General features: G+C 35.9%; 1 protein-coding gene across 3 annotated transcripts in view; it reads left to right on the plus strand.

The window, feature by feature from the left end:
* Nucleotides 1-23243, plus strand: part of hipk3b (homeodomain interacting protein kinase 3b) — a 74094-nt gene extending 50851 nt beyond the window's left edge. For 2 of the 3 annotated variants that reach the window (XM_051871011.1, XM_051871012.1), the window contains 9 exons: nt 6121-6238; nt 7583-7704; nt 10058-10176; nt 10331-10495; nt 13722-14015; nt 14455-14601; nt 16061-16290; nt 16910-17055; nt 17975-23243. In XM_051871011.1, the coding sequence (XP_051726971.1) occupies nt 6121-6238; nt 7583-7704; nt 10058-10176; nt 10331-10495; nt 13722-14015; nt 14455-14601; nt 16061-16290; nt 16910-17055; nt 17975-18451 (1818 nt within the window). In that variant the 3' untranslated portion in view covers nt 18452-23243. The remainder of the gene's footprint in view (nt 1-6120; nt 6239-7582; nt 7705-10057; nt 10177-10330; nt 10496-13721; nt 14016-14454; nt 14602-16060; nt 16291-16909; nt 17056-17974) is intronic. The other variant, XM_051871013.1, reaches the window with a different exon arrangement.

Raw genomic sequence — 23243 nt, forward strand, 5'->3', positions numbered from 1 at the left:
GATTTTGAAGAAAGGGATCTAATATTTAACAACCCGAGTTTTATCATTTGTTTAGCATTATTATCTCTATTTTTTATTTGTTGAACATCAATTAAATTTTTACCATTAAATGGGTTTGGAAGTTTTTTGTTTTTACTAATTCGGGGTACAGACACAGTCTCTATTTGAAAATATCTAGGTGTAAGAGTTTCTATGTGTTGAGAGTTATCTGAATTTTCTGACTTCTGTAACGTGAGGCAGCTAGCAGACGGTCGGTTTAGCCAGTTTGTCTGCTGCTTTCTGACCTGGGCCCCAGTTTGTCATGTTTCAGTTCTAAGACTATGTGCCATATTACTAGAGAGAAGAGCAGCACCATCCCGGGAGGGATGAATACCATCTCTTTTTAACAGGTCAGGTCTGCCCCAAAAACTTTTCCAATTATCTATGAAACCTATATTATTTTGCGGACACCACTTAGACAGCCAGCCATTGAGTGATGATAATCTGCTAACTATCTCATCACTCCGACGAACAGGAAGGGGGCCAGAGCAAATTACTTCTCCTGACATTGTACTTGCGAGTTCACACACCTCTTTAATGTTAATTTTAGTGATCTCCGACTGGCGAAGTCGAACATCATTAGTGCCGACGTGAATAATAATCTTAGAGTATTTACGATTAGCATTAGCCAGCACTTTTAAATTTGCTTTGATGTCAGGTGCTCTGGCTCCCGGCAAACATGTGACTATGGTGGCTGGTGTCTCTATTTTCACGTTCCGTGTAATAGAATCGCCAATAACTAGGGCACTTTCAACAGGATTCTCAGTGGGTGTATCACTGAGTGGGGAGAACCTGTTTGATGTTCTTATTGGAACGGAAGAGTGGTGTTTTTCGCGGCTAGGCCGCCTCACCGTTACCCAAGTGCCCTGCTGCACGGGCTCTACAGCCGGAACCAAACAATGTACAGAGTTCACTAAGCTAGTCGCATCCAAAACAGTATCTGAAGCCCTTGCATTCTCACTATCCTCGATTAAAGTTTGGATGCGTGTCTCTAATTCTGAGATTCTCTCTGTCAGCCTGACTATTTCCCTACATTTATGACATGTAAATCCCTCATCACTGACAGAGAGAGCTATGGTAAACATGTGGCAAATGGAACAGGTAGCAATGCTGGGAGAGGATGACATGACTCACCGTGTTTGTAGACTGATCCGACTTACCACAGCTGTTTGAAGAACGCGTTGAAAAAGGAGCGCGCGAGCGACTGTTAACAAGTTAACAAGCTAGCGCTGCAAATGCAAATGCGTTGTAACAGCGATTTAGATTCAAATATTACAAGCTAGCGACGTCAGATTAGTGTGGTAGGCAATATTACATATACGGTAATAAAAAAATAAGCAACAATGAATAAAAGTAAGAGATTCAAAACAAAGCTATACGGAGTTACAGACGCAAACCAATCTGAGCAGCGAGGCAGACAGGAGCAATCGACTGATGATCAATAGCCTGATGATCTTATGTCCTTTAAACAGATCTCCTGCTCTGAGAAGGTGCACGGTGAGAATGAAAGAGATCCTGTGCACATGTACACAGATGCATCTGTCCAGACCATAAGCACAGCAAGCCATATTATTTGATAATTATATGAAATAATCCTGAAAAAGCACAAACACGGCAGATATGCCAAATTCAGCGGCTGGAATTAGCTGAGGTAAAGTGACGGCTCACAGACAGCAGCGACAATTCACATGTCACTCAAGTGGCCACGCCCTTAATTATGCAGAACTTTAAGGCTTAATGTAATTTAAATGGATAAGTTTTAAAAAAATTCACCCCCCTCAGAGTTGTCACGAAGGGCAAAATTAGCTATATAGATCAAAACCACAATTTGTACCAGGCTATAAACGTTTTTTTTTTTTTTTTTCCTGCTGTAAAGTTGGGCATTTTAACATGGGACTTCTTGCTCTCTTTTGGAGCCTGTCCCTAGCAGCCAGTCGATGAATTGCAGTTTAAGTCACTTCCGTATTGGCTTCAACAGAAACTAGGGGAGGTTGCCGCTTGATTCATGCGCATCCATACTCTTTTTCTTAATAATTTTGAGCAAGATCTTTAATAATTCATGCGCATCAATACTCAAATTTTCTTCATATTTTTAAGCACATATATCTTTATTAATTCATGCTCAACCATACTCCGTTTTCTTCCAAATTTTGTGCAAATAAATCTTAATTCATGCGCATCCATATTCTCATTTTCTTCATAACTTTGAGCAAGATCTTCATTAATTCATGTGCATCCATGCTATCACTTTCTTCATAGGCAGTGACGCACAAATGAAATTAGTATACACAAACCTGAAATTGTAACGTGTGTGCACTCAATACATTTCTTGTGCGCTCGCAAAAGTCTGTATATATTTTTTTATTTTTGCAAAGGTTCCTTTAGTGCTCCATACATCTCATAGTTAAAACACAAAAGTATGTTTTTAATGTGTGTAGGTGAATCTGGTGTTTCACAGGAGCAAACTTGTATTAAATAAGAAAATCCCTTATTTTTTTTTATTTTTTTTTTTTTAATGGTTGCTGTAATGGTTTGCACACACTTTCATTTTCATGTGCTGGATCATTTGTCTGACAAATACAGTATTACATCATCTATCCTTTAGTTTCTTCTTTTTGCTCAGTCTTGCACTCCTGTCACTTTGTTTCTTTATTGTGACTTCTGTTTCTTGCCTTTTATTTTGTTAACATGTGGAGAGTCACGTTGACTCATTCCGCATGACATGCTCCATTCAGCGCAGGTGATGACAGGCTGTCAAAACAGGACTGTCACAGCACACGCTGCCTCTGTCTACATTTATAATAAGCCTCAATGGCCATGTACACACTGTAAAGTTTCAGGCATGACAACAGCAATTAAATGCGAGAAACGAGTCCCCTAAATTATCATTCCATATGTGCACGGAATACGACTCACTCCCGAAACTGCGATGATTGACATTGTGGCAACCATTGCAATGCTCTGGTGTCTCACATGTTTAGTATCCACTATTCTGACCAAAGAAATATTACAGTGACAAAAGTGACTCGTTGTGTTTAGCAATTTTAACTAAAGCACAGTCGATGGAGATGTCGTGTTTTGTCACTATCTTTATTTTTGTGGAGTTAATTCGGTTGTAGAATGTGGTTGTTACTTCCGTAAATTACTGCAGTGTGTGTGCAGAACAGGATTAAGCACTAAAATGTAAACTGACAACTGAATTTAGCCTCAGTGTGAATGTGGCCAATATAAGGGTGATTCCTGGGATTCCTGTTATATTTCATCCTGGATTTTTTTTCTTTTTTTTTAAACTACATATAATTAATTTTCAAAATTTATTTATTTATTTTTCCAAAAGAATAGTTGAAAATGTGAGATGGGGTTGAACACTGTAACAGGTTTGAAGAGAGACATTGCCTTCAATTTTATATATACTCTCTCTCTCTCTCTCTCTCTCTCTCTCTCTCTCTCTCTCTCTCTCTCTCTCTCTCATATATTGTGCCCTTTTTTCTGGGTCAATATATTTGCTTGCAAAACACAGTCTTTCTGCTGCTGATGTGGGTGCCATTTCTGACATAGGTTGCTTATCAATGTTTAATTAGACACATTACATCAAATATTCTATTTATAACAAAATTTTATGAGTTATCATGATTTTGGTAGGTATCTGAAACCATGGCTATACATGTATATGGTTTTATTAAAATTCATAAATGAAGTGAAAAATTCAAACCTGTCACAAATGTCCAACCCAAAAACAATGCGAAATATACAGATATGTGATGGGGTTGAGTGTGACAGGGTTGAGGTTTATTGCACAAAATGGCCACTGCTCCTCATGTAGTGTAGGAGAGGAGACAATATATGGCAGCAGTGAAATAAGTACATTGTATATATTTATGGGTTCAAATAAAATTTTGAAAAATAATCATTTTCCATCTAAATTTTATGTGATGGGGTTGTTAAGCTTTACAGTACCCTCCCTGACTATAATACACCTCAAAAAATGTGAATAAAAACTATGATACTACTTACCATCTTCTGTACCACTGTTAAAGAGAGCTGAATGATGTCATGAATGATGGGTGGAGTCTAAATTATTATTGGCGTGACGGGGTTAAGTTCAGACTGACTTTTTTAGAAAAATATTTTTTTCATATGAAAGAAACACAAATAAATACTTACATCATTGCCAAAAAATTACAGACACTGTGCGCATTTTGTTAAATATTTTCTAAGTACAAATTCAGTGCCTTAGGGACGTAACAAAGTGCTTAGTGTATGATAGAAATAAGACATTATGATAAAAGTTATTTAAATGCAATAATAATTTTTATTCATTATAATGGACATACCAAAGTATTGTGGAAAGCTGTTAACATTTCATTTTGGTGAACGACCACTTTAAAAAGTCTGGGGGACTGAAATATTACAGAATCCCAGAAATGACCAATAAGCTCCGTTAAAAAAAGCTGTCAGAAACAAGCACTTGATGCAAGCTGTAAGGTAGTATGTGTTGTTGTAATTTATGCTGTCCTGTAAATGACTCTCATCAATTCTGCATTATGGTCTTTCTTATATCTCACAAATTTGAACCCATATTGCCGTTGTCATGGCAACATCGCTGACATCATGGCAACGTGGTAAGGACATTTGGTTTCCAAGGAGAGACACGGCAAAAAAACTTTCTACCCACACCAAACTGACCTAAGATAACAGACGCAGATTGTTGTAATGCATTTTTGATGACCTTTTAAGCATGTTAGTTTGGTTTTTACGACATAATGTAGCCCTCCTTGACTTTTGTAAATACAGTCAGCTGTTCACAATTAGCTGGAAAAGAAGAGCATTGACTGTGTAGCTACTAAAGGAGTTTCCCTGGTCACATTCACACTCTTTGAACACATTCACACTGCTAACACACTATTTGTGTAATTCTGTACCCTGGAGTTATGGCTGTGTTGCTCAGGAGTATGTGAACTTTGATCCAAAGCCTGTAAATGTGTATATGAATGGGTCATAATATAATATAATATAATATAATCAGACAGATAAAAATTTTATTTTAATAATTTATATTGAAATATTTATTTAAGGCAAGGCCCTACAGGTGAATAGAGGAAACATTTTAACTCCTAGAATAATAATTAATATATTGAATAATATTAACAAACCCCTCTGTATTTTTTTTTTTTTCACAATATAGATTGGAATGAAAAATGAAATGTTTGGTGTATGTAAGTGCAAAAGTGGCGATTTTTGACTCTGCAGAAGAAAAAAATAATAATTTTGAGAAAACAAATTGTATTGTAATTGAAATCTATAGACACAAATGTGTTATAAAATAAGCACCTAAATGTGTATTTTAGTTGTTTTCTTTCCACTAGTCTGAACGAAGACAAGTTATGGGAGCAATATAGACCAAAATCTCAAAATTATCCAGTGCTTGAAAAAACAGTGGTTTTGCTTCTTGTGTTATGATTTAAGTATATGACACAATAAAAAGACATTATTAAAAAATTACTTTATACTAACAAATTATCCTGTTCAAAAGTTGTATTTTGCTTCCTTGTACATTAGTAACTGCTTGCAGCCATTTGTAATTGAAATTCTCTCATGGTATTAAAAACCAAGCATGTAAACTTTTGAACAGGAAGATTTACGTAAATTTAAATATTATTAGCTCTTGTATAATATACAAAAATTATGTAATGCCAAATAGCTTCATCAGGGCAATACTGATGTTTTGTGTATTAATGCCATGTCGCCCTCTATAGGACATTTGAATGAAATTCACTTTAATGTGTGTCCACAGAAACATCTTTTGCTGCAACATTATTGTGAGAAAAATAAATAAATAAATAAAACGCTACAAAACTATAGAATGAGGTTGCTGGTTATTTTATAGTATGTGCACTTTCAGTGTACCCAAGAATGTACTGAGAAATATAAAGTGACTACATTGGTTAAGGTTAGGATTAGGGTTATTACATGGTAATTACATAGTATTTACACGCATAAGAGGACTGTAAAGTAAGAACCATTTAGTCTTTATCATTCAGACTGTATGTTGTGATTTTTCTTTCTCTTCTCTCTCTGTAGGCTTTAGCCTCATCTGCCCCTTCAGTGATGCATCCTGGAATCCCTCTCCAGACAGGAAGTGCTCAGTTTGGTGACTCTTTCCAGCAGGCGCTTATTCTCTGTCCCCCAACCATACAAGGTACTTCACCTTTAGTCATATAATTCAAGCTAGTGTTAGATCAATCACAATGTTTGCTAACAGTATAATGATACTATATATATATTACTTTCCATTATTAATTTTTGTCTATATAATGTCTATATAGTTTTTAGTTTATTTTAGTACTTCAATCTAAACTAAATGAAAATGAGAAATGCTGTTGTTTTAAGTTTATATATACAGTGCTCAGCATAAATGAGTACACCCCCTTTGAAAGTAACATTTTAAACAATATCTCAGTGAACACAAAAACAATTTCCCAAATGTTGAAAAGACTAAGTTTTATATAACATCTGTTTAACTTATAACATGAAAGTAAGGTTAATAATATAACTTAGAGAACAAAAGTTCCAGTTTTACTCAAATTAGCGTGATGCAAAAATGAGTACACCCCACTGAAAGTCTCTGGAGCAAAACTAAATTTTAGACTACAAATGTCTAATTTAACAAGAATTCAACCACAGGTGAGTCTAATTATTCATTACACAGGTGTCCAGCAGACAGTTGACTATAAAAGGGTGTTAAAACCCCTTCCCATTTCATGCTGTCAGCAATGGCACCATATGGAAGAGAAATGTCACAAGAGAAAATAATTTCTTTACACTAGAAAGGTGAAGGCTACAAGAAGATCAGCAAAGCTTTACTTATCAGTCTGAATACTGTAGCAAAAGTGGTCCAAAAATTAAAAAAGATGGAACTGCACATCTAAGGGTACTGTTGGATTTCTGAAGAAGAACAGGGTGAAAGTGATTCACTGGCTCCTTATCTGAACCCAATCGAACACCTATGGGGAATTCTGAGACAAGTTGAGCATCACTCTCCATCCAGCAACCAGTCTCTAAAAGAGGTCATTCTTGAAGAATGGAAAAAGATAGATGTTGCAAAATGTCACCAACTTGTTCATTCCATGCCTAGAAAACTTGGTGCTGACATTAAAAATCATGGAGGCCATACAAAGTACTAGTTGTAGTAGTTTTGGGTTGTGGGGTGTACTCATTTTTGCATCAACCTAATTTGAGTAAAACTGAAAAATGTGTAATCTAAGTTATATTATTAACCTTACTTTCATGTTATAAGTTAAACAGATGTTATAGTAAACTTAGTCTTGTCAACATTTTGGAAATTGTTTGTTCATTGAGGTATTGTTTAAAATGTTACTTTTCAAAGGGGGTGTACTCATTTACGCTGAGCACAGTGCGTGTGTGTGTATATATATATATATAATATAAATATTTTATTTTAATGTTTATTTTATGTCAAATAATGAACTTTTTTATGGTTTTGGTTTTAGTTAGCAATAATAACCCTGCCTTCATGTCACAGGTCTCCCACCTAACCCAAATAAGCCAGTGGGATTCTCTGTGCGCATGGAAAGTACAGTACCACTGGTAACACAAGCCTCTGCCATCCAACCTCTACAGATCAGACCAGGGGTCATTACACAGGTAAACACAAATAGAGATTGACCGATAATTAGTTACAACAAACTTTAATCGATATTTACACTCTTCTACTTAATCAGTTGTTTAATATCAGGCTTACAGGAAAAGTAACTTATTTAATGTAGGGTGAATTTGTTGATTAAATAGAGTTGATTGGGATACTTTTTGCTATTGAGATTGACTGGTAAAAAGTCTCCAAATCAACCTGAATTCACATATTCTGTTGGGCTGTAATTTTTATGATACTGCTGGAAAACATTTTTATTCAGAAACATGTTTACATGGAATTTTCACAATGTATCACCTGAATGTGTTTTAGAGTTTCTATCATATGTCAGGTTGAAATGTTTTATATAGGATGTAACGATATCAAAATCTCATAATACAATATCTCGATATAAAGTCCACAATACGATATTTATTGCTATATATATATATATATATATATATATATATATATATATATATATTAGTATTTGTTTACATTATTTAATGCACTGTAAACTAACATGAACAATATGAACAGCTATATTTTTATTAACATTAACAAAGATTAACAAACACAGGAACAAATGTATTGCTCATGGTTAGTTCATGGTAGTTAATACATTAACTAATGTTAACAAATGAACCTAAAGACGTCACTAGTTTCTGAAAGAATGATTCAGTGATACAGTTTTAACAGTAATTTGTTGCCACCTAGTGGCGTAACAATGCAATCGATAGTTAGTCTATTTGAGGCAAAAGGTGATTTATTCTGTTTTGATCGGTAACGTAGACATCAACGTTTATCTGAATAACAAACTTTTGTATACTTCTGTGATAATTAAAATATTTGTAACAGAAATAATGATACTGTGTGTTTGAAAAGATTGTTTGTGAAGCTGCTTATATCTACACATGACAACTTTCTCTAGATCAACGGCAGCGCGAACACAGACTTGAATGTCGCAATTTTATTTTTGTCAAAGGTTTAATACTTCCCTCTGTTCTGCTCCACCGGGCTGGAAAAAAAACTACACTTTTTGCCCGGAAGACATATCGTTTGACCACGTTGATATCGAGACCATTTTGCTATCGCGATACCACAATATTGATAATACCATTACATCCCTAATGGATTGTGAAATTGACCTTGGGCCTCATTCATGAAGCTTTCGTAAATATATGAGTAAATTCTGAGTAATTTGTGCATAAAACGGACCTTCCCAAAAACTCTCCTCCATATTCACAAACGCTTTATAAACATCCGATTTGATAGTTAAACAGGTGTATGTTGATAAATACCAATCATTCGTAAATAGGACGTGCATGCACACTCATTCACAATTATTATGCTCCCTGCCTATGAATTACAACTATGCAAATTACATGTGCAGGAACGCTGTGGAATCTTCTGGACTCCCTTCTCAGGTTTGGCTCCAGTATATTGCATACATGCAAAAGAGACTAATAGGCCATAAGCCTAACAATAAATATTCAAGTAAATTGTGTCCACCAAAGTGTTTTTAGCCTGCTGAAAAAAATGCCTGGTGCTCTTCTGAAAACGGCCAGCAGGTGGCGCTTAAGAGCACTTTGGAGGCGCAGCATTTTTCCAGCTGAGACGCTCTGGTTGCTATGATTTGGAATATCCATGGCAGTAACATGTTACTGGTATCTCATTTTGAAGAATATTGCTGAATATAAAAAAATAGTAACCAGCAATATTAACTTCTCTATTATTGTTTAGTCGGTGTACAAGCAGGATGGTTGGTCGGTGTAGTATTTGCCCCGCCCCTCCTCCACTGTGATTGAACGGCTGGGTAAAAAGTGACAGTGAAGAGTGCTCTCTGCGTTTTACCCAAAGTTGAACAGGTTTTTTTTGGTTTTTAAAGACTTGTGAAATATTATGATACATAGTGCATCAAAATGCAGTGTCATCAGTTTGCCTAAAAGAATACAGAACGTTCGAATGTTTTACGCACCATTTAGACGTGGTAGAGAGCAGGTGTAAATTTCTTTTGTACCAACTAACATTTTGAAAATACGAACATTTTCATTATTTTACACAAAACATAATCACATGATTTATACAATTTGTTCTGCTCATGTTTCATGAATGAGGCCCCTTGTGTTTGCCATGTAAATAGCCTTTATGCTAACATGGCATTAAAAACTTAATAAAGAAACAAACAACCTGAATTCACCCCTATTGTTTGTATACATTTTGTTCACATGGTTACTGGACAAACAAAAAAAATATATTTGTCAATGTATCAATCTTTAAATGCAACATTAGGGTGGAGACATGGGAACCTTTTGAGTTCCTTTATCCATGTCAGCAAGTTAGCATCTCTTGTTTTACCTTTTTTTACAGCAAGCATGGTCAAATCGTGCCCAGCAAATCCTGGTGCCCACCTGGCCTCAGGTGGCCCCTTCAGCAACGGCATTGGCCTCAGACACAGTGGCAGGTCCACAGAGACTAGCAGAATGGGGGTGGGTGAAACAAGCCTCTCTGTCATTGTATTTGCGCTGCTATATTTATCTCTCATTTGTTCTGATGTTAAAACATGACTCTTGTGCGAGTCATCTTTCTTTATACACTTTCCTCCACACTGAAAGCTTTGTTTTCCTCTCCCATCTTTTGCAGGAAAGTTCATTCCCATGGCAACCATTACAGCTCCATGATGCCCCACCAGCCGCTGTTAACAAACCCAATGGCCATGTCAGCTCACCAGCCTATCAGCATAGGGATAGCTCATGTTGTGTGGCCACAGCCAGCTGCTAATAAAAGAAATAAACCATCTTCAAACAGGTTAGTCCACATACCATATATGAACATGCTATCAGTGAATGGAGGGCTAGGAGTGCCACTTAAAAACAAACAATTAAGGAATCGATTAAAAATCCAATATATGTAGTTTTTTGAAGTGTAAATATGCAGTTAAATATAAAAATAATGCTATAAATTGTTTATTTGTTGCATTGCACTGTTTTTAAGACCCATGACAAAACATGATCACCTTTAATCGATATTTTGGTCAATTTTTAAAGTGTTTTTTTTTTTTATTTATTCCTTTTTCAAGTAAAAAGAAACAAATGATTATCAATTTATTAAACAATAAAAATAAGTTGGTCAGTAAATGGACATTGATAATGTTAAATCTAGCGTAAAAACATGGAAAATGCAAATTTTGCACTAAGATATGCACTAAGATATGTTGCAAATATAAATAAAGTACAGGATTATATTGCTATTTTACATATTACATTTCAAACTGAACTTTGTCAGTGTTATGCTTCCATATAAAATTAAGTGTTGTAAAGTAAACTCGCATTATATTCATTAATCATTATTTTAATTATATATATTTTTATTGGTCAATTTGTAAAGCAAACTGATACAGTGAAATATTTTTCAAATGTAAATATATATAACTAATGAACCTTGTAAAGTGTTGTAAACAGTGTTGTAAAGTGTTACCAACGAGTAACGAGTCATGGAATTTCTGGAATATCATGGAATTTTAAAAGGTCTATTCCAGACATTGAAAGTCAGGGAATTTTTTATTTTTTTTGTCCAAGTCAAGGAATATCAGGGATTTTTGTTTGTCACTTTTAAATTTCAGTTTCCATTTATCAAAATATAATTTTTCTTACCTTTTTTTTTTTTTTTTTTTTTTTTAAATTACGTTGTTTCACCCGTTTTGCGTATTGTTATAGTTTGGCTATTTTTCAGCAGCTTTTTATTACCTTCCCACTTGTCAACTGGCAATCACTTAAATCACTTAAATCAGTTAAATCAGTCACCTGTACCTGTTAGCTAAGGCAAACATGCTAGGAAAATGTACATTTCAAGAGCTTTGGCTACAAAATGACCACTTAGAAGACTGTCCTAATCAGCCGTGACACGACAAAGAATTCTATTTTTGAAATGGTTTCTATATTTCTGGGATTTTGCAGCTATTAGTTTAGGTCATACAGAGGGAACAAGGACATAAATGCACAATGAAAAGTATTCAGTTTGAACGTTGTTGTTACCTATCATATCTTTTCAAAATATGAGGTAAATTATCCATTGTTGCTCTCATAGTGGCTATTAAAGTCATGCAAAATGATATTCAAGCTAAAAAGAATTTAATATTATGCAAAGCTCAAACAAGTGTATTTCATGACAAAGATTGTATCAGTCACTGAGTATGTATTTTGAATAATGTTTAATGGTTTTATTTTTGTTTAGTTTAATTTCGTTTGGTTTTCATGTTTAGCTGCGAACAGAGCCCGCCCACACGCTGTTATCATTGGCTGTGATTTATGATTGATTTTGTCGTCTTGTAGCTTTGTCAGGTCTGGTTAGGACACGGTAAGCTTAAAAAAAAAAAAAAAAGACACCGTAAGCCGCCTTTTCACTGCACTCGACATTAGGATACGACTGTCACATTTTGCCCCCTAGTGGCAGTCGCACAGAATTTTCAAACTGGTCGTGCGTAGCAGTTACTGTCGTTTATTCAGCATGGTAGAATGAATAAATATGAATAAATTAATATATGCACATTAGATAAACTACCAACATTACTTCTGAAGGAAAAATATTATGGGTTTTCCAGGACTTAAATAATTAATAATTATTAAATAATTATTTCAGACTTAAATAATCATAACAACCATTTTACGGAAATAGCCTAGTGTCTGCAAAAACTAAATGTGAAGAAATAAAAAGTCTGAATGATGAATTTGATGACAAACAGAAAATCCTCTAGAGCGTTTAACCCCTGAAAGAATAAAAACTGTAAATTAATTCATGTAGAAATAGTACAGAATAATATCAAAGAGCATTTAACGGGTAAAAGCGCAAAAAAATAAATAAATAATAATAATTTATTATTATTTATTTATAAAAAAGTATTGTGTATGAGTGTTTAACTTAGTTTTGTACTAAAAACGTCTGTGAACAAGTAAATAAAGCTTGCAAATGGATGGATTTAAAATACTGTCTGTGGCTGATTTTTGTCTGCTCAGTGCTCAGCACAACAGTTTTTCCGTTCATTATAGGTCAGGGGTCTCAAATTGGCTGGGGGCCGTTGCTGTGATTGACACCTCATAGGATGGCCATTTTAACATTGAAGCACAAGAAAGCACAAAATTTCTGAAAATTTACTTTCCTTTGCATTATTTCTCATTTACTTCAAATTTCATTACTAAAATATTTTTTGCCATAGTTAACAAAAAATGTAAACAGCAGTGTCTCTATCATTGTTACATACAGTATTAGTTTTTAACAGTTAGTGCAAATATTTTCCCTTACTTCATTTTTAGCTTAAATTTAGCTTTATTTTAGCTTAAATAAATCTTGCACTGAACAACACTGTATTGAACAAATGCAATCCCTAAATACATTTGTACACTCTTCTATTTCTTGCCAGACACCTGGTAGTGCTACTGCTCACACAGCTGAGCCACATTTGTCCAAGATGCCATTTGAGCATCGGTAACGTTTATTGGTAGCATCGGACGCATTTCGGTGGTTTAAATCGACGCTCGCGACTAAATGGCCCGTGGGCCGGCAGTTTGAGACCACTGTTATAGGTCATGGAAATTCAGCTTTTTAGTCAGTGAAAGTCAGGGAAAAGTCAGGGAATTTGACATTTGGCTTAGAGTGGGAACCCTGCAATATATTAAACATAAATGCATCAATAAATATTCATTTAAATAAAGTATTAAATCAATAAATTAATATTTATTTAAATAATCTTTTTACATGCAACTTTTAAAATATCATTTTAAAGAGAATTTACTTTTGGTGAATATAGTGAAGATTTCAGACCTAAAAGTCAGTTTGTTAATTTTCAAAATAATTTAATTAATTGAAATGACACACTTTGCATTCCACACTGGTGGATATATGTCTTGATTAGATTTATCAAACATTTGCCACTGTGCTTTGTTTGCTACAAGTGGTTATCAGCAAGCTCAAATGTAGTTAACATCAGTTATTACATTCTTGTCATGCCTATCTAATTCATCATTATCATCCCACACAGAAGTAACAACTTCATGCACAGCACCAATTCCCAAAACTCATCATGCCAGTCCCCAAAGATGGTAGACGGTGCCAAAAACACAGAGGAAGAGGCTGCGGATTGTGTAGTAGAGGCGGTGCCAGAGGAGGAGCCTGCATGCTGTAAGGCAAAACAAGAGTACGAGGACTCGACTGTGTCTCAGAAGCAGAGACAGACCATTGTGATCGCTGACTCTCCGAGCCCTGCAGGCAGCGTCATCAGTATCAGCAGTGGTACAGATGAGGAGGGGCCGGACACTCAGAAACATTCACTAGAGTGAGTTGACCGTCTAATACATGTCTAGAAGTTTTACAGGGTTTGTTTACCGCTGACTAAATTTCAGTCAGCATTTACTCACCCTTATGGTGCTCGAAAAATTCTTTCTTTCATGGAGCACATGGTGGAAGTAAGATTTGAAGATTTTTACACACTGAATTACTGGAAACCTCTCCACATACTACTTGCCATACATAATATCTCTTTCAGTGTACCATGGAAGGAAGGAAACATGTGATCTTTCCCTTTAAAACATTTCAGCATGGCTTATGATGCTGAACTATGTTATATTTGGAAAACCTGTGCTGAATTTGATAAATTGAGGCTTCTGATTTCAATACAAATCATTAGAGACATGGTTGCAATGTAGATAAGCTGTATATGTGATTAAATGGCTTGTAAAAGCAGTGCTAAAGGGTATGCACACACTGCGTTTCAGGTGTAAAGGTAGTCCGGAGTGTGAGGCATGTCAGAGCACACTCAATATGGAGCGCGTGTGTTCCCTGAGCAGTCCCGATTCAACCCTTAGTACCAGTTCATCGGCTTCAGAGCAGTCCAGCTCCTCCCCCTGCAAGAGACCCATCAGGTCCGTCTTTCATGCACACACGTTTACTAGCTGTCTGAATGAGGACTTGAGCCCAGAGTATACTTCAGCCAACCGCATTCCGCGACAGTCCGCGCGCTGTCCGTGTGACGTAATTTTCGTCATCAGGAGGGTCCGTGGATATCCGCACACATCGCCTGCGTGCAGCCCAATTTTTGTGGCCGTGCAGACGATGCGCGTACAACAGCGCAAGTGTGAGTGACAAAGTTTGCTAGATAGTGTGCACATGCCAAATTGTCTTTGCACGTTTACGGCCAAAAGAGTATACTTTCAAAGTCTCGCACACTCAAATGTATGCAAGATGGAGCGGAATGTGAAAAATGAAGTATACCCGGGCCTTTAAGGCCTCTTCACACCAAGACAAATGGCTGTTCAGACAAACATGAACATTCACATGGCATCAAAGCAAGTTGCTAGATTTTTTTATATAAAGAAGAGATATTCTAATCTCTTTTCCATCAGACAGCAAAGAAAACTAGTTTGATACATGCTTTGGTCACATGGAACTGCTGTTATTGAAAACTACAACTTGGTGGTGCTCACAAACAGACATTTTGCTAAGTGACAGTGAATAGCAGAGGAAGAATCTGGAACCGGCTCCCTTTCTCTGTACTCTGATAAACACAACATACATAGCAAACTGAAAAAGCTGGACAACTGTTTAAAAACTTCCTTTATTCTCCATGACAATCGGGTGTCAGAAATGGAAAGTTTAAGTGCTTTGTGTTCTAGAGGGACCATTCCCTTCTTTTCAGAAAATTCAGAAAAAAGTAGTTTTCTACCTATAGTGAATTTGCATTTTCATTCAGTCTGTCTGCATTTTTTTTTTTTTTTTTTTTTTATGCATTGCACTGAACAGACAAATCACATGCAAAGATCGGATGGAATTCTCATGCCTAACATTTGTGTTGTTGTGAACAAAACTTCAGCTGTTTATATAAAGCGATTTATAATTATTACTGACTGACTAACCCGAACCTACTCAAAAGCCATATTTTATTTTATTTTTTTATTTTTTTCATTTGAGGATTTTCCTTATAATTAACTAGGCCTCGGTCAAAAATGACAATGAAAGATACCAAATTGCCTCAAATATTTAAAATATTAGGTGTAAAAATACCCCTGTAATGTTTTAATCTGCTACCTAACAGATTGGTTATTCTGAAAAAATTGAAATTAATAGTGATTTTATTTAAATTTACAACTAATTGCGAACTAAATGCAACGTGATATCCCTATTTTTGATGCTTCACTAATCATGTAAAGTAAAGAGGCCATGTGACAACAATGTAGCATTTTATAGACTGTCGCATACTGCATAGTTTCACATACTTTTTTTTTTTTTAAATCAGTACTTAGTGCTCCATTCTGAGCGCTGCTTATCAGTAATTATATTCTTTGCTTTGTGTGTCTGAGAGTGATTGATTTGGTCTGTGTTCAGTATGTCAGATGATGAGCACGAAAGTGGATGTGATACGGTGGATGGCTCGCCCGCATCAGTGTCCTCCAGTCGAGCTGACAGCCCCTTCCTGGAGGCCACCTATATTAATGACAACAACCAGAACTGCAAAGCCAATGTAACTACAGAGACTGAGTCTACCAAGCTGCCCATCCGCACCATGGTGGTTCCGCCCATGCGGGTTCAGAATAATGCGCCGATGGGCCGCACAGGTAACCCATCCTACCAAACCTTTCAAAATACATCACTGACAAACCCAGTTAAAATTCCTGGTTTGAATAACATACAACAGTCACAACAAAGTACAATCATAAAATTATTGATTTTTTTAGTAAGTAATTTATTTTGATTTGTTGTTATTTTTAATTAATTTATTTACTTAAATTGTACATTATGATTTAATTAATTGTTAGCTTTTCATCAACTTTCAGATCCCCTGCAGTTTGGGAATTCCTGATGTATATGATGCAAATGACTGAAAATGGTTGATTTTTTTTTTTTTTTTTTTTTTTTTTTTGCATTTTTACTTCTGGTGGGACCCAATTCTTTAAATAGGCTTATCAGCTTAGTTTCAAATTCAACTTCTATTTTTAAATACTAGGTTCACTCCAAGCTAATGCCTCTGATGTAAATATAAAAAAAAAGGGCAAGTTTGATTCTTTTAATGTTTCTCTCTCTCTCTCTTTTTTTTTTTTCCCTACATGAACTTCAGTCATTTTGCTATCTGTTGTTCGGAATCCCTTTTGCAAGAAGTGTAAACACATCTAGCGCTATTTCATGAAGCTTTCATGGAGTGATGGCTAAGTTTGCCTGCTCTTTCTTCCGTTGTAGTTATAGAGCCATCATGTCCACCCAAAGGCCGCAGTGGTTCCAACAGACAGCCGCCCTACTCAACATTACTGGTGAATCGCCAACAGAAGACTGCACCGGCTTTCCCGCCCCTGCAGCCCTCTCAACAGCAGCTCTCTTTTGGACAGGTCAGTTCCTCCTCCCCTGCTTCTAAACCTGCTGCACTTGTTATTTTTTGGTTGTTGTATAGTTATATATTATATTTAGATACTACTGCTATGTACTAATGCAAATAATACATATAACAAAAAAGTATAAAAATAAGCTGAGATGTCTGAATAAAATTCTTGAGGCCTGCGTGAATTTTTCCACAGATTTTATAGCCATAATTATTTTAAAACAATTAAAACAATGTAAAAAAGAAAAAAAAAAGGGAAAAAAAGAATAATATTGTTAAATATAATCTTTAGCAGATCTCAAAATGAATATCTTTTTTTTTTTTTTTTTTTTTTTTTTATTGTACATTTTATAAATGATTTTAGTGTTATTTTTTAATTTTAAAAAAATGTGAATTTTAATATTTATCAAAGGGGTCATGACATGGATTTTTAAAAATTATTTTAATATGTTCCTTATAATAATAATAATAATAATAATAATAAAGTTTGGCCTTGGCCAATGGTGTGACAATGTAAAAAGATTAGTTGATGCCTTGCTCTACAGGCAGTAATATGCAAATGTACTTGCACATATGATGTCATACATCCCACAAAATTCAAACTATCCATTTTTGGAGCTTGGTTACATTAATGTTTTTTTTTTTTTTGTACTTGCTGTTTTAAAGCTGACACTTGCAGGATGTTCTAATGTTACAAAGACCTCTTCTATGTCAAACGATTAAGAAAAATTTAATTTCTCCTGTCATGACCCCTTTAAAACAAAATATGGTGGGCCATTTATTTGTTCTCGGCTGTAACAAAAATAATTATTGTCTGATTGACTTCCATATTGGTGTGTCCTTACTTACAACGACTGAGTCAGTCTTACAGCTATGACTTACTTGCAATTTGTTCTTTCTTGGAATAAACTGATTGGTTTGTGCTTTAGGTGCAGCATTATGGCTCCGCCCACCAGGAGTGGAACGGAAACTATAGCCACCGCCGCCCTCAAGCATTCATCCCGCCCACCGTACATGGCCACACCTTCACTCTGCCTCACGGTAGTCCCACCCACACAGCCCACCCTCCTCAATCGCACCTGGGCATCCACCCTCACACCCAGCCAACTTTACTGTCCTACCCCCCTTCAGGCCCCCTGGTGACAAATGCCCCTATGGCCCACCTCTTGGCTTCACCTGGGTCCACACGGAATCACGTCTTTCAACCTGCTTATGGCCTCTCCCATCCGGCGGGCCACCTCGTGCACCAGGTCACTGTGGGGCTCAACCGCTTCTTGCCCTCACCCACCCTCCACCCTCAAGGCCAATTCAAGCCCCTGTTCCCGCCACACTCCTTCATCGCATCACCCGCATACGCAGGCTTCCCCCTCAGTCCCACCAAACTAAACCAATACCCGTACATCTGACACTCGCTCTGCAGCCCTATGGCAGGCGTAAGGCCAGGCTTTCTGCAGAAACCACAAACCACCTGGTTTTCGCACCCAAAGCCATGGCACAAAAGAGAAAGGAAGCAGTTTCTCTGAATCACATAGACTTGAGTGCAATTAAAGTGAGCTTTAAAAAGGAAATGTAAAAATGGAAAGTGTTTAGCATGTAGATAAAGAAAGCGCACGGTTGAGAAGCAAGAGATTGGATAAATAAGAAACAAACTGTTTTGCACATTTGATCACCTTATCAGATTTTCAGCTCTTCAGATTTGAGCGCTCCTCTAATGAATATCAACAAAGGATGGTGTCCAAAATCATGTGATCGTCAACTTATTTTTATACATTGCCTTTACCTTGTATACAACACATCTTTGTTTGTAAAGACAGCCCAGTATGTTGTTCACAACTGATAAAATGTGTCCACTTGCCGTGTTTTCTTGCGTTCCAAGTATTTGTACTTTTCTCTGTCGTTGGTGTCGTTTGGAATGGAGTCTCCTAAAAGAGTCGTTCGTCACATTCTGCATGTGTTGCATGATGTTGATCAGAGAGAAGCCTATAGGGGCTCTTTATGTGTCGAGAGGCTCGCTGCATTGTTGTCCCCAGCCATAGTGCCTTATATATATCGGCAGTTGTTTGTGTTCTACTACACTCTCTCTCTGTGTATATACAATGTGTTTGTGTGTGTATGTGTCCTGGACTGCAGCACTTGCAATTCAAATCAGTCCGTGCATTCTTTTTGTGTGTGTGTGTGTGTGTGTGTGTGTGTGGTGTGTGTGTGTGCGTGTGTGTGTGTGTGATGTATATACACACTGGTGTATTATTTCATGCATAGATAGGCATCAATGTACTGCATTGCACAAACTGCAGTGCTTATTTTTGGATCCAGTGTATATTTGAGATGTAGTGAATTACTTTTCGTTACTTCATTGGAGAACGGCATGCTTTTGCTGCTGCGAATGCTTGCTGTTGATTTTGTTTTAATCTTTTTTTTTTTTTTTCTTCTTCTTTTTTTTTTATCTTGAATTCACTAGTTGTGTAGAGAATTCTTTGAATTTCTATCCAGAAAAATCTAAAAATCTAACAGTATTTGTACTGTTTAGTAAAACTGCAATACAATCTATATAGTTAAAGGTTTGTTTTTCTTTTTGTCTGTGTATTTAGTTCTTTGGGTTTGTTTGTGTGTGTGTGTGTTTGTTTTGTGTGGTGGGCATGGCTTCGACTAGATGAAGACACAAATGCAACTATCGGTCTTTGATTCAGGGTCATGGATTCATCTTAGCCTGAGCAGACCATGCAGTATTTGATGTATAGACACCAAATACTATATATATATATATATATATATATATATATATATATATATAATAGATCTAGTTTTTTTTTAGTGCTGAAGCTTGACACGGTTTAAGGTGTGCAATTCTCATTTATGCATGTGTGAATTGATTTTTTTCTTAATTATTATACAATTATATCATATTTTGAAAGCTTGTTGGTGTCAACTGCATTTTATACATTCCGTCAGGGAGAATAAATATATTGTGTGTGTGTGTAGTGTGCATTTTTGTTTTCAGTTTGTTCTGCTTGGTTTGTGTTTTTGCCTCTCAAATGAAGTTTGCTTGTGCACCACCAAAGACTGTAATTTGAAGGCTCTGTTCCAGAACCTAGCGATATTTCAAGGCATCATACTTAAACTCCTGATGCAAAAGCTGTCAGAGATTCTCTTAAATAGAAAGAATCATCCTCCCTGGCTCTACCATTGGAAAAAAAAATCCTAACTGTCAACTTGCATCACGGGTGCCTCATAAACCCAATCATATTATAGCCTTGACGTCATTGAGTCGCTGGCAGGGTTGCCAAGTCTTCAGTTTTCCAGCAGAATTGGGCTACTTTTAAACTGTTGCTGTGGGTTGAAGGAGGGCCACTGGGAGAGAGCCTTTGAGCTGTGTTTATGATCACTATGATATAGTGATTTTCAATTTGCATAACAGTAACTGTAAAATATAAATTTTAAGTATGGGGATGGCACATTTTGTGTTTTGATATTTGGGATATCATTTGGCTACTTTTGGGCTATTTTTGATTGGCCATTGGGCTAGTTTTGTTACGCAGACCTGGCAACCCTGTACAACGGTCAAACGTTTTTGCGGATACAGCATGAGAAGTGCCATAAACGGAATCCTACCCTATCACAAAATTGACAATTAAAATTTTGAACTCGATCAATCCAAAATGAATCTTTAGTGGAGAACATGTTGAAGATTAGCCAATTTTTTGTGCTTACAAGAGTAAGAGCTGTTAGCTTAGCAACATGCTAACTTCAGAGTTTTGCAATCAATTGTGGGTTGAGCCTCTTAGTGAGAAGGTGGCTATTTGTATGACTTACTGCTTATGTAGAACGTTCTGTATTGGCTGCGTATGAAGTCAGTAGAACTCAAGGCAGCTCGTTAGGTTTTGGAACAGAACCGTTTCTCTTAGCAAGGTAGCTACTCTGTCCGCATAGACCTCACGTATACTGTAGTAATTATAGTCATGGGGTAAATTTCAAAAATTGTATTTAAAAAAAAAAAAAAGGCTGACGCTGCATTCACACAGAGCGTTGGCATCAACACTTGATGGAGTACGTGTCTGAAGCTTAGTGTTGACGCGACCATCATAGTGACAACAGCCAATCACATTACTTTCAGGTGCTGCATGAACGCAATTGGCTAGCGTCTGTGCTAGGGTATTTGCATAAGGCGATCTGATTGGCTGACACCTGCGTTGGCACTTGAAAAGTTGAGAAATTTTCAACTTCTGCCGCGAGCAACGCGAGTGAAGCGACGCAACGAAACCCACAATTCAGTTCGGCAATGCATGACATCACCCATTCAAAGTAAAAGAGAAACGTTAATGCCGATGCTCCGTGTGAATGCACCGTGAGGTTATGTTTAGCTTTTTGAACAAGTAATAAGTCGTATCATCTATCTTGAATGTATCATAGACAAGCTGCTATATATTGATTGCCACTTCAGATAGCTGTGAAATTAGATTAGACTAGTTCATATCTGCATTTGTTTATTTGTACGAGTCTCTCTGATTGCCTAAACTAGAAGTGGATTTTGATTTTGAGTACATTTTGCTTCAATGTTTGGAGTGTTATTGTAACTACTGTATTGCTGATAATGGACATTTAGAATTTTTTTTTTTCTTTTTTCAAATCAGTATTGTATCTTCATAACGGTTCTGGCTCATCACTGCATATTAATGGATGTATATGTGTAACTTAATTTGTGTATGTTTACCTGTTTATCTATGTTTTTGACTTGTAATAGCTTGCAGGACTGATTTAACTTTATCCAAATATTCTGCTGTGTTTCAGAAATACAAACATTAGTATATTTGTCAAGGACTTTTCGGTTAATATAAGCAGCCCCATAACCTCATGCCACTGAGCACTTATTAAAAGGCTAGTGTGCAGTAACCACATGGCCATTCTTTGATATGAGAGTACAGTGTTGTGATTAAATGAATTTAGTGTCCAACTGAATTGTGATTTTTATTAATGTTTGTCATTTGAAAATTGAAAACATGTTTTTAAACAAATGATCACTGATGTCAGCTGATGTGTTATATTCATGTTTGGTCATGTCTTTTTTTTTTTCTTTCTTTCTTTTTTCCTTTCTTTGATCAGTGTAAGCAACACTGTGTGTGCCTTGATTGAGATATTGGTAATGACACATTCACTTTGCAAAAACAAGTGTTCAGCTCACCCACTGACCAGACCAAATATGAGAAAGAACAAACAGTATAAGTACCATTCCAGGGATCGAGGTTTTTTTTTTTTTTTTTTTTTTTTTTTTTTTTTATATATATATATATATATCATAAATAATATTAATTAGACTTATCAATCACTAATATATTTCTAGTTAATCTTAGCCAGCTAATTTTAAATATTAAAAGCCTTTCATTTTGATTCATTAAGAATGTTAATGTTGCACCCTGTGCATATGTTTCGATCCCTGTGAAATGGCATTCACCAGCATTTAGCCTGAATACATCATGTGTCAATATAGAAAAGACTGTACTCAACACTTTCAATATTTATTGTGTTCATATTTAAACAAATTAATGGATATGGATGATTTCTGCTGAACTCTTTTCTAATAACAGTATTCAGTAAACGTTAACACCACCATTTTTATTTTAGAAACTGTGTTGGCAAAATTACATCTGGGTCTATTTATAAAATTGTTTTGTCTAAATTATTTACCATTCAACCTGAAATTCACTTCCCAATATGATGATTTTCAATCTGTGTATAAGCAGATCCACGGTTTATATCATTTTTATCATTTGTCAAAGAAGTTACTTCACACTGCAAGTTATGGATTTCATGTTTCAGTTACTTGGTTAATTAAGAGTTGATCAAATTAAATTGTTATTCACTGTTTTGATATGTGTATACTTTTGTCGCTTTTTGTTTAGCGTTTCGTTTCATTTGCTTATCTGGTTTGATGCTACACTAGTTTGTCACGTAGCACTTGCACTGTGCAATATTTAACAGTATGAGGACTGGGGAAATGTAACCCTTTGGATATAATGTCTTTACAGAGTGTAATTGATGTTTCCTCTCTAGTTCTCAGTGAATAAAGATGTGACCAAGCCTTCTCTACTTAGTCACATTAAACTGAATTTCCAGGTGACTTTTGGTGAGTGAATAAAACTTCATGGTGTTTTGTCAAGATTCACTTTGAATACAAAAGAAAAATAAAGTAAAGAAAAAAAAATC

Source organism: Ctenopharyngodon idella, chromosome 18 (assembly GCF_019924925.1).
Source record: "Ctenopharyngodon idella isolate HZGC_01 chromosome 18, HZGC01, whole genome shotgun sequence".
In the NCBI taxonomy this organism is placed as follows: domain Eukaryota; kingdom Metazoa; phylum Chordata; class Actinopteri; order Cypriniformes; family Xenocyprididae; genus Ctenopharyngodon; species Ctenopharyngodon idella.